General features: G+C 57.9%; 4 protein-coding genes across 4 annotated transcripts; 2 read left to right on the top strand and 2 right to left on the bottom strand.

Moving 5' to 3' along the window:
- Nucleotides 1-2,488: 2,488 nt before the first annotated feature.
- On the top strand, nt 2,489-3,750 carry MKK02DRAFT_17996 (Pkinase-domain-containing protein; the record flags this gene model as incomplete). The annotated part of the gene is made up of 3 exons (XM_053085878.1): nt 2,489-2,849; nt 2,915-3,263; nt 3,330-3,750. The coding sequence occupies 3 exons, from the start codon at nt 2,489-2,491 to the stop codon at nt 3,748-3,750; spliced, it is 1,131 nt and encodes a 376-aa protein (XP_052943681.1).
- A 322-nt stretch (nt 3,751-4,072) lies between these two features.
- Nucleotides 4,073-6,179, bottom strand: MKK02DRAFT_38576 (major facilitator superfamily domain-containing protein; the record flags this gene model as incomplete). The annotated part of the gene is made up of 11 exons (XM_053090166.1): nt 4,073-4,102; nt 4,177-4,443; nt 4,497-4,541; nt 4,591-4,781; nt 4,832-5,014; nt 5,062-5,093; nt 5,122-5,304; nt 5,338-5,570; nt 5,618-5,697; nt 5,744-5,815; nt 5,861-6,179. 11 exons carry the CDS (start codon nt 6,177-6,179, stop codon nt 4,073-4,075), a joined length of 1,635 nt encoding a protein of 544 aa, XP_052943682.1.
- Nucleotides 6,180-7,707: 1,528 nt separating this feature from the next.
- Nucleotides 7,708-11,466, bottom strand: MKK02DRAFT_38578 (P-loop containing nucleoside triphosphate hydrolase protein; the record flags this gene model as incomplete). The annotated part of the gene is made up of 5 exons (XM_053090167.1): nt 7,708-9,012; nt 9,047-9,361; nt 9,395-9,582; nt 9,661-11,101; nt 11,155-11,466. The coding sequence occupies 5 exons, from the start codon at nt 11,464-11,466 to the stop codon at nt 7,708-7,710; spliced, it is 3,561 nt and encodes a 1,186-aa protein (XP_052943683.1).
- Nucleotides 11,467-11,748: 282 nt separating this feature from the next.
- MKK02DRAFT_38579 (WD40-repeat-containing domain protein) lies at nt 11,749-13,310 on the top strand (the record flags this gene model as incomplete). The annotated part of the gene is made up of 6 exons (XM_053090168.1): nt 11,749-11,814; nt 11,859-12,316; nt 12,348-12,615; nt 12,658-12,734; nt 12,768-12,861; nt 12,894-13,310. The coding sequence occupies 6 exons, from the start codon at nt 11,749-11,751 to the stop codon at nt 13,308-13,310; spliced, it is 1,380 nt and encodes a 459-aa protein (XP_052943684.1).
- Between the last annotated feature and the right edge of the window lie 190 nt (nt 13,311-13,500).

Here is a 13,500-nt window from a genome sequence, read left to right on the forward strand (position 1 = left end):
CGTGCTCATCGAGTTGGCGTAAGGTGCAGTGTGAAGGCGAGGCAGCTACTGCGAGGTGGGATAGGTGGATGAAGTGAATGTTGCGAGGCAACTCCAAAGGGACGCAGTTGCTCCCGCAAGGAGACAAACGAAACGCGTTCCTCGGCCACCGCAAATCGCGCACAAACCCATAGCTGGTGGGATCGTGCATGCATATATCACTTTACTTTCACCTCAAGGAAGCACCTATGGTACCATGCACTGTATGGACACCTCTACGTAGGAAGAGCAGCATACATAGCGAGTGGCAAGTGGTGGGGAAGATTGCTAATGTGAATTTCACGCGTCGGCGATCATTAGCGGTATCAAATAGTTGACCTCTATTGGCTTGCCTTTGAAGCTCTCTCCGCCTGCATACATCTACCCTCTCCATCCTTCCTCCTCTCACTCTCATACACAATGTCCCGGTCGAACGGGGCCGAGAATCCATGGGCCATGTCTCCTTCTCCACCTGGTTCGGCAGCCCGGCAGAACTTCCAGACGGGAACAGGCCACGGCGCTATACCGATCAAGAAGGAGAGCTGGCGTCCGGCTGGCGGTCCCCAAGGGAGAAATGCTCAAAGCAGCTGGACGCCTCGTGACCAGGGCGGAGGGGATCGGACTGGTCCAAGCTGGGACACGCCGTCTGGATCGTCTCGAGGACCAAGGGGGCAAAGTCCCCCTTCGTCAGCGGAGACGGAGAGGCGGAATTTCAAGATTGGGAGTGGGAATCGGTATAACCGGCTGGAGGCGCCTCGGAGTGCCGGCGGCGGAATCGGGGGGAACGACAGATCGTGGGCGACGCGGAGCCAGCAAGGGCAACCGTCGAGCGATGGGCGAGGGGTCGCGCCACCTGCAGGAGTCGACAGGAACGGAAGAAGGAGGGCGGAGAGGGAAGAGGATGTTTGGGCGGACTCCAGCAGAGGACCGGAGGCTATGGTAGGGAGAGGGCAGACGACGAGCTCGTTCAGACCTGGAGAGCCGAGGAGGTCGTGGGGCGCAGCGGCTCAGCCGGTACAACAAGTACCGGACAGGACGAGAATGCCACCCAGGAACGACCAGCGGAATGGAAGGGCGAGTCCAGACTATGGTGTCGGCGGAAGGGCAGAACGATCCGATAGTGACCATCGTCGGGGACGATCGAGGGACGCGGAAGAACAGTGAGTGTTTTAGTCTGAGCTGGAGATGATAGCTGATCCGTAGGCAACATTCTTCCCATCGAGACTCGTCGCACACCCGCTCTAGCCATCGAGACCGCTCACCTCCCTCTCTGCCTGCGGCAAAACGGGCCCGCGAGCGCTCGCCATCCTCCTCCCGCTCTCCCTCACCTCATCGAAGACGTCGTCATTCCTCGGCGTCATCCTCACCGTCCACTTCGCCTCACCAGTCCCGAACCGCATCCGCTAGCTATCCCAGCCGGTCACATCCTGTCGAACCCCCTCAGACAGATGCCCGACCTCCTCGCCGGCGCTCACCATCGCCCCGACCTCCACCTCGCGAGTACCACCCCTCTGCCGATTCACATACCAGGCAGCCACCTCCGCCCGGCCCAGGTCCGGGTCCAGGTCCAGGTCCCGGACGCCAACCTTTCCCTCCCTCCGCTCCCAGGGGTCCCCGTCATACCTCTCCTTCGAGAGGATGGGGGAGGCAGGCACTGCCAGATCAGAGTGCCGTGTTCAGCAACGGTCCGCCGCCACCGCCGCCGCCGCCGCAAGGACCAGCAGTTGACAACAGGCAAGCTTGGCAAGCTCCAACGCGGGATAGGTGGGCCGAGGGGGTGGCTAAAGGCCGGGGTGGGAATGGAGAGCCGGTACCATCGGATTTCCAAGACCAACGCCAGTCCATCTCACGTCCGGCTGCGCCATCACCTGAATCGACATACCGCCCTCTCCCTCCAGACAGGCCACAATCACAGTACCCCCAGCAGCACTACATCCCTCCTCCAGTACCTTCCCCCTCTGCTCCCGCGTACATGTCGAATGTTGGACTCTCCCATGATTCTCGCTCGTCCGGACTCAAGATCGACGTCGCGATTGCTCGCGCCCCAGTGCAGAAGTCGGCCGTTCAGCACCTCTTTGACGACAAGTCCACCCCCTCCACCCCTACCACAGCTAGCATCCGGTCCTCTCCGCCTCGGCAGAACTGGAACGGGAACGGCAACGGCTACAGCAATGGTCATGCTCAACGGCCGGGACCTCCCCCTCCTCCCCCTCCGGCGCACCAGCCTCCTCCCCCTCCACAGCTTCCACCTTTCCCACCACAACTTCCCCATGTCCAGCCCCCGCGACAACGATCTCCCTCTCCTGCACGCCCGGATCAGCGTAATTCATATAGCGATGACCGGACCTCCATCGCTCCGTACATCCGTACGGCCTTCAATGAGTGGATCAAAGACAGAATGTCACCCGGTCTCCTCGAGTTTCTCGGCATGCACCTCCGGCGTACGCCCAACGGGGATGAAGTGGCGCAGATGCAATCGCTCCTCGCTGAGCGGAACTCTATACCTCGTCGCTCCGCCTCCCCCATCGCTCCAGTCAAGCACGTGGCTATTCCCGCGTCTCCGCCGCCCGCGCCACCTCCGGTCGTCGAGGTCCGCCCGACCCTACCTCCGGGCGAGGTATACGAGCGCCTCGCGTGCGTCGGCGAGGGGACATACGGCAAAGTCTACAAGGCGCGGAATGCGGAGGATGGTTCGGTAGTGGCAATGAAGCGAATACGGATGGAAGGGGAGAAGGACGGATTCCCGGTCACGGCCATGCGGGAGATCAAGCTGTTGCAGGGGTTGAAGCATGAGAATGTTATTGGGCTGGTCGAGATGATGGTCTCGAAAGGTGAGCTATACCTTCCCCCTACTTACGCCTTCAGATACTGAGTATGGGCCATAGCTGACCCCTAGGCTTCGTCTATATGATATTCGAATACATGGAGCACGACCTCACCGGTCTCCTCGCCAAGCCCGACTTGACGCTCTCCCCCGCCCAGAAGAAATCTCTCAACTACCAAATGCTCGACGGACTGGCATACCTCCACGCCCACTCCATCCTGCATCGAGATCTCAAAGGCTCCAATATCCTCCTGGACGGCCGAGGTACCCTGAAGCTCGCGGACTTTGGGCTGGCCAGGTTCTACAGCAAACGGCGGAAAGACGACTATACAAATCGCGTCATTACGCTGTGGTATAGGGGTCCGGAGCTGTTGTTGGGGGAGACGGTGTATGGCCCGGAGGTGGATATCTGGTCTGCTGGGTGAGTCTCATCTTTCCCCCCGCGTCGTATTATCCGGTATGCCCAAGACAGACGCTGACTCTACAGCTGTATCATGCTCGAGCTCTCTACCGGCAAACCCATCTTTCAAGGCCGAGACGAGATCCACCAGCTGGAAACCATATACGAAATCTTTGGTACCCCTTCCCTCTCCGCCTGGCCCACCATGGTTGAACTACCATGGTACGAGCTCGTCCGGCCCAAATCCACCCTTCCTAACCGGTTCCGGGAAGGCTTCCGCGGGAAGTACCTTACAGATGCGGGTTTGGACCTGGCGGAGCAGCTTTTGGCGTATGATCCGGCCAAGCGGGTCAGTGCGGCGGATGCGCTAAAGAGCCGGTATTTTACGGAAGAGGAGCCAGGGATGGAGAAGCCGGATCTGGGGGAACATGGGGAGTGGCATGAGATGGATGCGAAAGCTACGAGGAGGAAGAAGAGGGAGGCGGCGGGGGAAAGTGCGGGGCGATGAGAGACGAGCTGTGAGGACAGGGTGCAGGCGATGTCGAAGGAGATGTTGGGATAAAGGAGGGAGGTATGTATTGTTGCAACCACTGTATGTTAGGCCGGACCAAAGTGCGGCGCGATGGCACACTGAGACCCTTGATGAGTACTGATCACTGATTTTACCCTCGGTGAATCACGTCTCCTGCATACTACCACTCTCACCCTGAGACGCATGACTTGAATATCTCCACTCTATGTGAAGGACCACTTATTGAATGCATCCGACAGCAGAGCCTTCCCCGAGCCATCCCTAGTTGAGCATATGTAGATCTCTCACCCTCTTCCTGCTACTTGCCCAGGGAGAAGACAATGTACACCTGACATCCATCAGCTTCTAATACCAAAGCTGAAATGGTTTACTGCCAACTAGGGCTAGATAAGTGAGACTTACCGCCCAGGCAGCCACTGTCAACGCTGTTAACTCGCTCATGACGATGATCATGCCCCACTTGGACGGCCTCCACCCCCTCATCTCGATCCCTTCCGCCAGTACCTTATCGCGTAGCGCAACTCGCTCCTTCTCGCCCTTCCGGAGCGAGTGTCCGAGCCATTTGCCGTCAAGCCAGTCATAGCCGAATGGGAGGAAGATTTGCAGGCCCTTGTAACACATCAAGAGGATGATGACATTCGTGTACGAATTGTTGCCGGACCGGTCTTGCTGATGGGGTCAGCTGACCACTGTTCCTACTCTCAGAGGGCGAGAAGACTCACGATAGCGCCAGCCAGGATGTCGAAGACGATGATGCCGCCGTTACCCTTGGCTATCAGCCTAGGCCCTTTTTTACACGTCCAGGCAATCACTCACGAAAGCTTTCCAGACCCCGATAGCTGTTCCCAGAAGCGCATCATCGCCGATCATGACAGGTATCGAAGCCGACAGCGGGATGGCGTAGGTCGACAAGGCGAACGAGCTGAGCAGGATCGGTCCGATAGGGTGGACTTTGGTCAGGCCGATGAGCGCGAAGACGATAACATAGAGGAGGGCAGTCCAGGAGACTATGCATCAGCGGTGTATGAATGGGGCAAATCCGATGTGCTGGACTCACTGAAGAACATCCTCATGCCCCATCGGTCAAAGACGGCCCCGATGAGCGGGATCAAGACGATTGGCACCACGCTCTGAAGGGACGAGTTGTACCCTGCTGCGAGAGCCGATGTGCCTCTTGTCTGGGTCTGGATATCGGCGAGGTTGATGCTGTACACTCCGATGCACGACGTTTGGAAGAGCTCTTGGACAGATCAGTGATAGGGTCAAGGGCAAGTGAGAGTGACCCACGGGTTCCAGCAAAGATCCAGAAGAAGACCGGCCTGACTATCAGCTGAGGCCTGAGCACACGTCTGATGATTCGGGACTCGCAGCCTGCGAAGGGTGTTGAAGTTGATAGACTTCTTCAGTGTCCCCTCGACGATGTGCGCATTCTTACCCAGAGGTGGGCGGTACGCTTGGGGCAAACGCCGCTCGAAAGCCCAGTAAGCCAGGCAAATGAGCAGATTCGCGACCGTCGAGAACGCAGGTATCCTGAGCATCAGTCGGATCCTCTCTGATGCTCACCATAGCGCCCATCCCCACCATCCATCGACCATCGACATGGGTACTGCCGAGGTCCGAGCAATGACGCTGATGACTCGGCTCCAAGCCAAGTCGAGACCAATGACCAAAGCTAAGTGAGAGCCTTGGAACCAGTGGGCGTAGAGCTTGATCTGGGCGGACTCGATGACCATCGAGCCGAAGCCGAGGATGATACGACCGGCGACGATGAGACCGAATTGCATGGTGCTCGCGCCCTGCCTGTCAGCTACACACGCGGCGATGTAAGAGCAGGATCACTTACCGCAGCAGAGATGATGGCGCCAACCATGATGAAGGACGAGCAGATGATGGCGGCATAGGTGGATCCCCAGTAGTCAATACCTGTAGCTCAGTAAACTGATCTCTATGTCATTCAAAAAGTGCTTACCGATCCCACCGAGCACGGGTAAAATTGTATTGGCGAGACTGGACGCGGAAGAGATGACCCCGTACTGAGCATCTATTGCATCAGCGTTGCGCTACCTGAAGGTCTCCTCTGACTCACTGGTGATCTTCATCTCGGACCTGATGGTAGACTTGAGCGGGCTCAAAGTACTCTCGGAGAAGGACGAGCTAGTATTGAAGAAAATGATCATGCAGAACGCCATGATCTGGTACTTGCGAGGGATGTGGCGCAGAGGTACCGCCCTCTGACCAGCCTCATCGGTGAGATTGTCGAGGTCTTTCTCTTCTGATAAGCCACTGTGCTCATTGACGACGGCTTGACGAGGTAAGATCGGTGTAACGTCCGCCTGGTAGTTTTCGTCCTCGCTGCTTTTCCCGCTTGCGGTTCGGGTGTGGCTGGTCTTCTCGTCGGAGGCCATGGCGGCGTCTCGAGCCGAGTATGCGCGATCCTGCGGATGAGTCTGACTCATTCTGTGAGGTGATGGAGAGTTGAAGGGGAATGGGAATGGGGAGAAGAAGCGCGACAAGAGGATGCTTTTTAACAGGCAGGGGGATAAGAGGGTCATTATCTGATAGCGTTTTTGCCTCCGAAGTTCGGATCGGACTTCGGGTCCTCGGACCCGAACGTAACCTTGCTCACAGCTCGCAGCCTCGGCCGACGGACACCGCAAGGCTCACTCGCCTGCTCTTAAGCCGAGCACAGAGCAGTTGACCAGGTCAACCTCGAGGACTGCGCGCGACTGCGTGCGCCAGGGCAGAGATCCTTTCATACGAGCTCCTTGCCTCAATCCAGCGAGAGCAGCACTATAGCGCAAACCTTTGTGCTGATCGTAGAGCTGGGCGGGGCAGACCGTTTGAGGGCAGAGTGACGCAGGTCACTCATCCCCACCGATCCGATTTTCCTATATAAAGGACCGGCCTTGCCCTCGTTCTTGGCTTTATACAACATCCTGAAGTCAAACATCTTCCGTCACTCCGTCATCAATACTCAACCCATCACTCATCCCCTCCTAGCCGCACTCACAGCTGACCCGACATGTCTACCTCGTCTGCCGCCAACAATCCTGCGAGATCATACGCAGACTCTGCCTGCTTCATCGATACCTGCGGGCACTCCAAGAAGCAGCTGGCAAGCCTTAGTCCATGTGTTCCACTCCATGACCTCATTACCCATCTGGCAAGAATCAGGGCGAACAAGGGCGATCTGGCAGACCTCATCAGCGAGTTTGACGAGACTTTGAAGAACGGAAACCTCACGGGCCTGGACCTCACACTCCAACGAAGCCGCTGCGCACTCGTCAAACTGATCCAGAAGGACGAGCGATTGTCAAGCACGAAGGGTTCCGAGGACGAGGAGATGCGGTTCATGAGGTCAGGGACTGCTCACACCAGAATCTTCCAGTGCCGCTCGGACGCGAGAAACAATGGGACCGACTCCTCTCAATGTGAGACTCACGACAAAGAGCACGACATTTGCGAAGGGGAGGCGAGCCGACTCTTCTATGACGATCCTGCCACGGCTGTAAAGTTGAGAGCCAAGTACGACCCCACGCGGTCCGTCGCCCAACCCCTGATCGACGGGCTTTCTGCTCTCGCGGGACGTTTGGGGTTCTAGACGCATGCGGGATAAGGATACGACTGTTTCACTGTATGCATATCTACGTTTACCGTTACCAAAACGAGGGTACTTGTCAGGAGCAGATCAGCTATCACACTAAGAAAAGGCCAAGTGAGCCGAGCCTAACAGCTGCTGATCCAGGCCGCGATCGGTCGCTTTGATCCGAACAGATCACGAGTGGCGACTGGATGATCAGTATCTGTGAGCCGAATACTTAAGGAGATCTCGTGTGAGGCCAGCTGGATCAAATGTCATGTCAGTAAGCATCACGTTCCTTGCGTCAACCACCGACGACGGCGAGCCTAAGAGTTTATCAAGATCAAGAACTTCTAATCATGCCCGCTCCCCGCCTTGAGCCCATTCCCCATACTCATACCCCTGAACTCCCCCTGCACCCTCTCGTAATGCTTCATCTCCTCGTCGCTCACACTCGGCCGCAGCCTCGCCAGCGCCCCGAAGAAGTCCTCCTGGCCGACCACCACCTGCACCTCCTCCGGCGTAGCCATCCTGTCCAAGTAGTACTGCGGTGTCAAGGGGGACGGCCAAGCCATACCCTCCCCATTATGCCCCGCGGCATCTCCATTCATCCCCTTCCTCCCCGCTTCCAACTCCCGTATCCTTCCGTCCACACGTTCCGCCGCCCCCGTCATCGCGCCCAACATCGCATCGCTCGCGAGCGCGTAAAAGTCCGCCCCGGTCAGATTGTACCCGCAGCGCTCCACCACCGCCCCGAGATCCAGGTCAGGGTGCAGCGCAAACTTCCTGGTCAGAGCGCGGAGGATGCTCAGCTGCTCGCCCCTCGTTTGGGGTGGCGAGAGGTAGACCATCCGATCGAATCGACCGGGCCGGAGGAGCGCGCTGTCGAGCAGATCCGGCCGGTTTGTTGCGCCCATGACGAAAACGTCTCCGCCTCCGCTCGATCCCATCCCATCCAGCTCCGCGAGCAGCTGGGACACGATCCGGTCCATCACTCCACCCGAATCCCCCTGGTTCCCTCTCTTCGGAGCGACACTGTCCAGCTCATCCATAAACACCACGCAGGGCGCCGCATCGCGAGCCCGCTGAAACACCCGACGCACGTTCGCCTCGGACTCGCCGATATACATGTTGAGCAATTCGGGGCCCTTGACGGAGAAGAAGTTGAGGGAGCAGGAGGTAGCGACTGCTTTGGCGAGTAGGGTCTTGCCTGTTCCGGGCGGACCGTAGAGGAGGATACCGGACCGCTTTTTGAGACCGGAAGCGAAGAGCTCAGGGTGGTCAAGGGGGAGTTGAATGGTTTCCAAGATCTCATCCTTGACGCCGGCGAGACCGCCGATATCGTCCCAGGAGACGTTGGGGATCTTGGGGGCGCCGATACTGTCCGAGTAGGCGGAGCGGGCGGATGAGAGAGCAGATGTAATATCGGCGGAAGTAAGACTGAGGCCGGCGAGCCGTACGTCCAGAGCGGGGCGGGAGGAGGTAGTGGTGCCGCGGACAATGGCAAGGTTCTCCGCTTTCGCGATCAGGGCGCGCAGATCACCCGCGTGGAGCGCAGCGGTCTGGCTCGAGATGACAGATGAGGTGACGTCCGGGGCGAGATGAGACTCGGACAAGATGTTCTCTGCAATATTTCTTCGCTCGACCTCGGTTGGGGCCTGGTATCAGCTGAGACCACAATTCGACACTCACACTAATGGCGATATCCTGCTTGAACACCCCCAACAGCTCTCCAGGGACGACATCTGGATCCACCACGGTCCCCATCAAGACACACGGCCAGCCAGTCTCCTTTGCTGCCGCCCTCAACGCATCCACCGCATCTTCAACCACCTTGACGATAGTAGGTGGACGACCAGTAGCGGCAGAGTCGGACTTTTTGGCGAGAGCCTCGATATGGTGCAAGACAATGATGGATGGGGCGGTAGATTTGGCCTTGTCGACGCGAGCCTGGAGCGTTCCTTGCAGATTCTGTTGGGTATCGCCAATGATGTCAAAGCAGTCAACCTGGCGTCAGCGGTATCCGACAATAGAGCTTACTTGTATGACATTGAAGCCGAGCTCATCGGCAAGAGACCGTATCAGGCTGATCTTCCCGGATCCCCTCGCGCCTTGCAGCAATATCGAGAGCTGGAGGAGGGCGCCCATACCTGGACGAGAGATACAGGATGATAGTAGGTCACGCAGCTTGGCGGTGGCGACGAGTGATGCTGGAGTAGGCGGAGGTGCTGTCCATCAGTTTAAGTCCCATGCTTCTGCAGAGATGAACTTGCCGATATTCCACCAAGCCAGATCTCCCGACCGACCCACAACCCTGCCCCTTTCCACACCGGTCAGCACCATCCGAGTATTTCCCCCCACATCCGCCCATACCCCTAGTTCTCCGGCCCGAGCTTTTGACGAGAGCGAGGACCGGAAGTCCTCGTCGAGGGGGACGAGCGGATCGAATGACAGGGACGTGACCTGGAAGTAGGCAACAGCAGTCGCGAGCGTTCTCACCGCTGCTGCTCCCTCCTCGTCTGACTCTTCATCCGACACACCTTCCTCCTCCGACATGGGCCGATCTTGCCATGTCGGCACCGCCAGCACATCCCCTCTCCTCACCAGTCTCCCCTCTTCCCCTGACGCCTTGGCGAAATGCCTCCGGAGCCCTTTTAGCCAAGACCGCTCATACCGCTTATCGACGCCCTCGGTTGTGGCTATCCGCGCGAGCGTGATCGTCTTTGCTGTAGGTAGAGTGGGAGTTCGCGCGCCGAATGGAGTGGGCGAGATGGTGATGTCCGTAGATGAGCTTGACGGGTCAGGGAAGAGCGAGCGGAAGAGGTCAGGTGGGATGAGGATGGGATCTGAAGGTAGGTCCGGGTCGTATAGGTCGAGACGTTCCCACGCTAGCACCTTGACCAGCCGCCCCTCCCCCTTACCGGCCATATACACCCAGTCTCCCTCGAAGATCCCAGCTCGGCCCAATCCGCCCACGCCGACCCAGCAGACCTCGTCCCCTCCTTCGCCTGGACCTGCTGATCGCACAGCAGAGAAGCGGATACCGGTCTCTAGGCCGTTTCCGTTCGTATCCTCCTCGTCTCGCGGCCCCAAGACGGGGATGACGGGACTCTGGGGGTCGCCTGGACGAGGCGTGAGTGACCCGCTGGTATTTGACCCGTTTGTCAGAGAGCCGAGCGAAGCCGAGGGGAGGGATTCGCCATCCGGGATATCGATGGGTTGGGGAAGGGATAGAGAGGCAGATAGGAAGGCGTCCGGATCAAAGTCGTCTAGCGAGAGATGGGTACGAGGGTGGGATGATTCGGAATGATGGTCGTCGATGTCATAGCCGTTGCTTTGCGCCGACCGGACGTAAGGTGTCGTGGAGATGATTAGGCGTGTATCGGGCGAGAATACGCCTTGGCGGACAGGCTCCAGCATGAGGATGCGGTAGCCCGGGCCATCTGAGGGGTCCAGCATTTCGCCTTCCCGGATAATACGGCTCGGCCGGGGATGGTGACCGTTGCCATTGCCATTGATATGGTGCTTGGGTCCTGGACCATCAAGCATGTGATGTCGTATAGTATCGAGGTCCCCATCGCCATCCGAGTAAAGTGCTGCAGTAGCTTGCGACTCGGCGACAGGCTGGAGGATGACCGAGGTGAGAGGGATTGGTTGGTGGAGGTGTATCGAGACCGTTAAGGGCGGTGTTGCGCAGTGTGGCAGCAATTGCTGCGGAACATATAGAACTCTTCCCTCCGTGATGACCTGGATTATCAGCTAGAGCACTACTGAGTGGGATGAAGCGTATGAAAACTGACGTCGTCAAAGACAGGCACCACCCATATCACCAAACTCCCTTCCCTGCCTTTTCCTTTCCCTTCCAGCCTCCTCTCCCTCGGCCAGCTCACAGCAACGCCCACATACTCTTCCTCCGTATCATCATGCCCGTTTCTTTTAGCCGTGTTACGCTGCTTCTGACGCGCAGAGACGAGCGCAGCGTATAGCTCTTTCGAAGCGTACGCAGCTTGTTCGGCCGGCCGCTTTGAGCTTGAAGGCTGCTCCAGTCTCTTGGCGAGTATCGGAGGGATAGGCTCGACGACAGCTCGTAAGCTGTGCTGTATCCTGTACATCCTGCGCTGTGCTGTGATGATGAGAGTGAGTACAAGTGGAAAGCCTCTCGCGCTTGGCCCTTCGAAGCTGCTCGTGGGTTCCGGTTAATCCGGGGAAAAGAGCCCGGAATTTACGTACAGCCGCGTGAGTCATGACGATGACATCAGCAACATTCCTCGGCGCGTGTCTTGTCAACACCAGTTCACAGGCGAAGCTTCCGACTGTTTATTCTTGGACCGTACACAGAAAGACACAGAAGAGCTGTAGGCTGACTCGGTCATCGCGAAGAGGCTGAGGGATAGATGGGCGCCACTGATCTCATCGCTCAGCATGGAACGCCGCGAGTGGATAAGGGGAAGGCGAGGGAGGTGGGTCAGATTTGTTTCCCGTGTGCGAAGTGGCTGACATCTAGGTCGAGATGGACCGCTTCATTCCCATTCGGCCCAACACGGACGCTTCATGCTCTACGCCAGTCCTGTCACTCAGAAACATGAACCAGCCAACGCCAACTACGCCTTACGCCGATTTGTCCACCTCCCTCGGTATCCCTCCCGCCAAGCGCCGGTCGCTCACCTTTCGCACCCCTCCACCTCGTCACGCACCGTATCATCTCGAGTATCAGCGCAATAGCGAGGCTGCGACATCTGTCGTCGCTCCTTATGTTGCTACTCAGGCGCAGAGAAAGAAGCGGAAAGCGCCCTATCACGCCGATAGGGTCCTTGATGCGCCAGGCATCCCGGACGACTTTTACCTCAATCTTGTCGACTGGGGCCCGAGCAATCACATTGCGATTGCTCTGGATTACCACGGTATCTACATTTATGATGCAACCGCCAAAAAAGTCAACCCCTTGACCCAGCCAAGCTTGATGTGAGTTCTTTTCCGGCTACGCTGATACCAGGCCGAGCACGGTGAGAACACCCTTCACGTCGGTCTCATTCGCAGCGGACAGCTCTCTCGCGGTCGGTCTGGATACAGGCGATGTCGAGGTTTGGGACATTTGCGTGGGGAAGCGGATACGAACGATGGGCGGTCACTCTGCTCGAGTACCGAGCTTGAGCTGGTCCAAGCATACCTTGTCGTCGGGATGTAAAGACGGGAGTATATGGCATCATGACGTGCGGATGGAGAAGCACAAGGTCATGGAATTGCAGGGACATACTCTTGAGGTGCGTCGTTTTCATGCTTGGCGGCGCTGTATTAATGATCAGGTATGCGGTCTCAAATGGCGGCCGGATGGCGGATTTCTGGCTAGTGGAGGGAACGACGATGTTGTTCGATGCTGGGAGTGAGTAACGAGCCGAATGAGAGCTGACGGCAGTGCACGCGCGCGCGCTTCCGTTCTGGAATCGACGGACGGAATACCGAAAGCCAGTGCAAATTGGGCGGCACGTGGTCACAAGAGCGCCGTCAAGGTTAGTTTCCTGCTTGCTCCAGCTTATATCAGGCGCTGGCATGGTGTCCGTGGCAAAACAACCTCCTAGCCTCTGGCGGTGGAATCACCGACCGAACGATCAAGCTATGGTCTGCGTCCACCGGCGCCCTCACCAAGTCGGTCTATGCTGGGTCGCAAGTCTCCTCCCTCCTCTTCTCGCCACATAGGCAGGAGCTGCTGTCGACTCACGGCTCGCCCCACAACTACCTGTCCATGTGGAGCTACCCCGGCCTGAGAAAGGTCTACGACAAGCCGGCACACAGCGAGCGTGTACTATCGTCGGTCAGCAGCCCGGACGGGTGCACGGTGGCAACTATATCGTGCGATGAGACTCTGAGGTTGTGGAAGCTGTGGGAGGTGCCGAAGAAGAAGAAGACCAATTGGAAGGGGGATGCCGAACGGGCGCGAATGCTGGCAGGGCTGAGGTAGAGGTTGCAAAGCGCAAGGAGGATAAGTTGTATACTCTATCGATTAATGTAGCACTACTGCTGGATCTAGCTTTTGTATAGGGCGCAGGTACCAGACTCTCCATCGCGCTGGCGATACAGGCCTTAAATTGAGGAGCGCAGAGAGAGAGTGACGTCCGTGCGTTCTAAATCGTCAGCAAGCTCAAGGCGTT

This window comes from Dioszegia hungarica (assembly GCF_025882075.1).
Source record: "Dioszegia hungarica strain PDD-24b-2 chromosome Unknown MKK02contig_16, whole genome shotgun sequence".
Classification (NCBI taxonomy): domain Eukaryota; kingdom Fungi; phylum Basidiomycota; class Tremellomycetes; order Tremellales; family Bulleribasidiaceae; genus Dioszegia; species Dioszegia hungarica.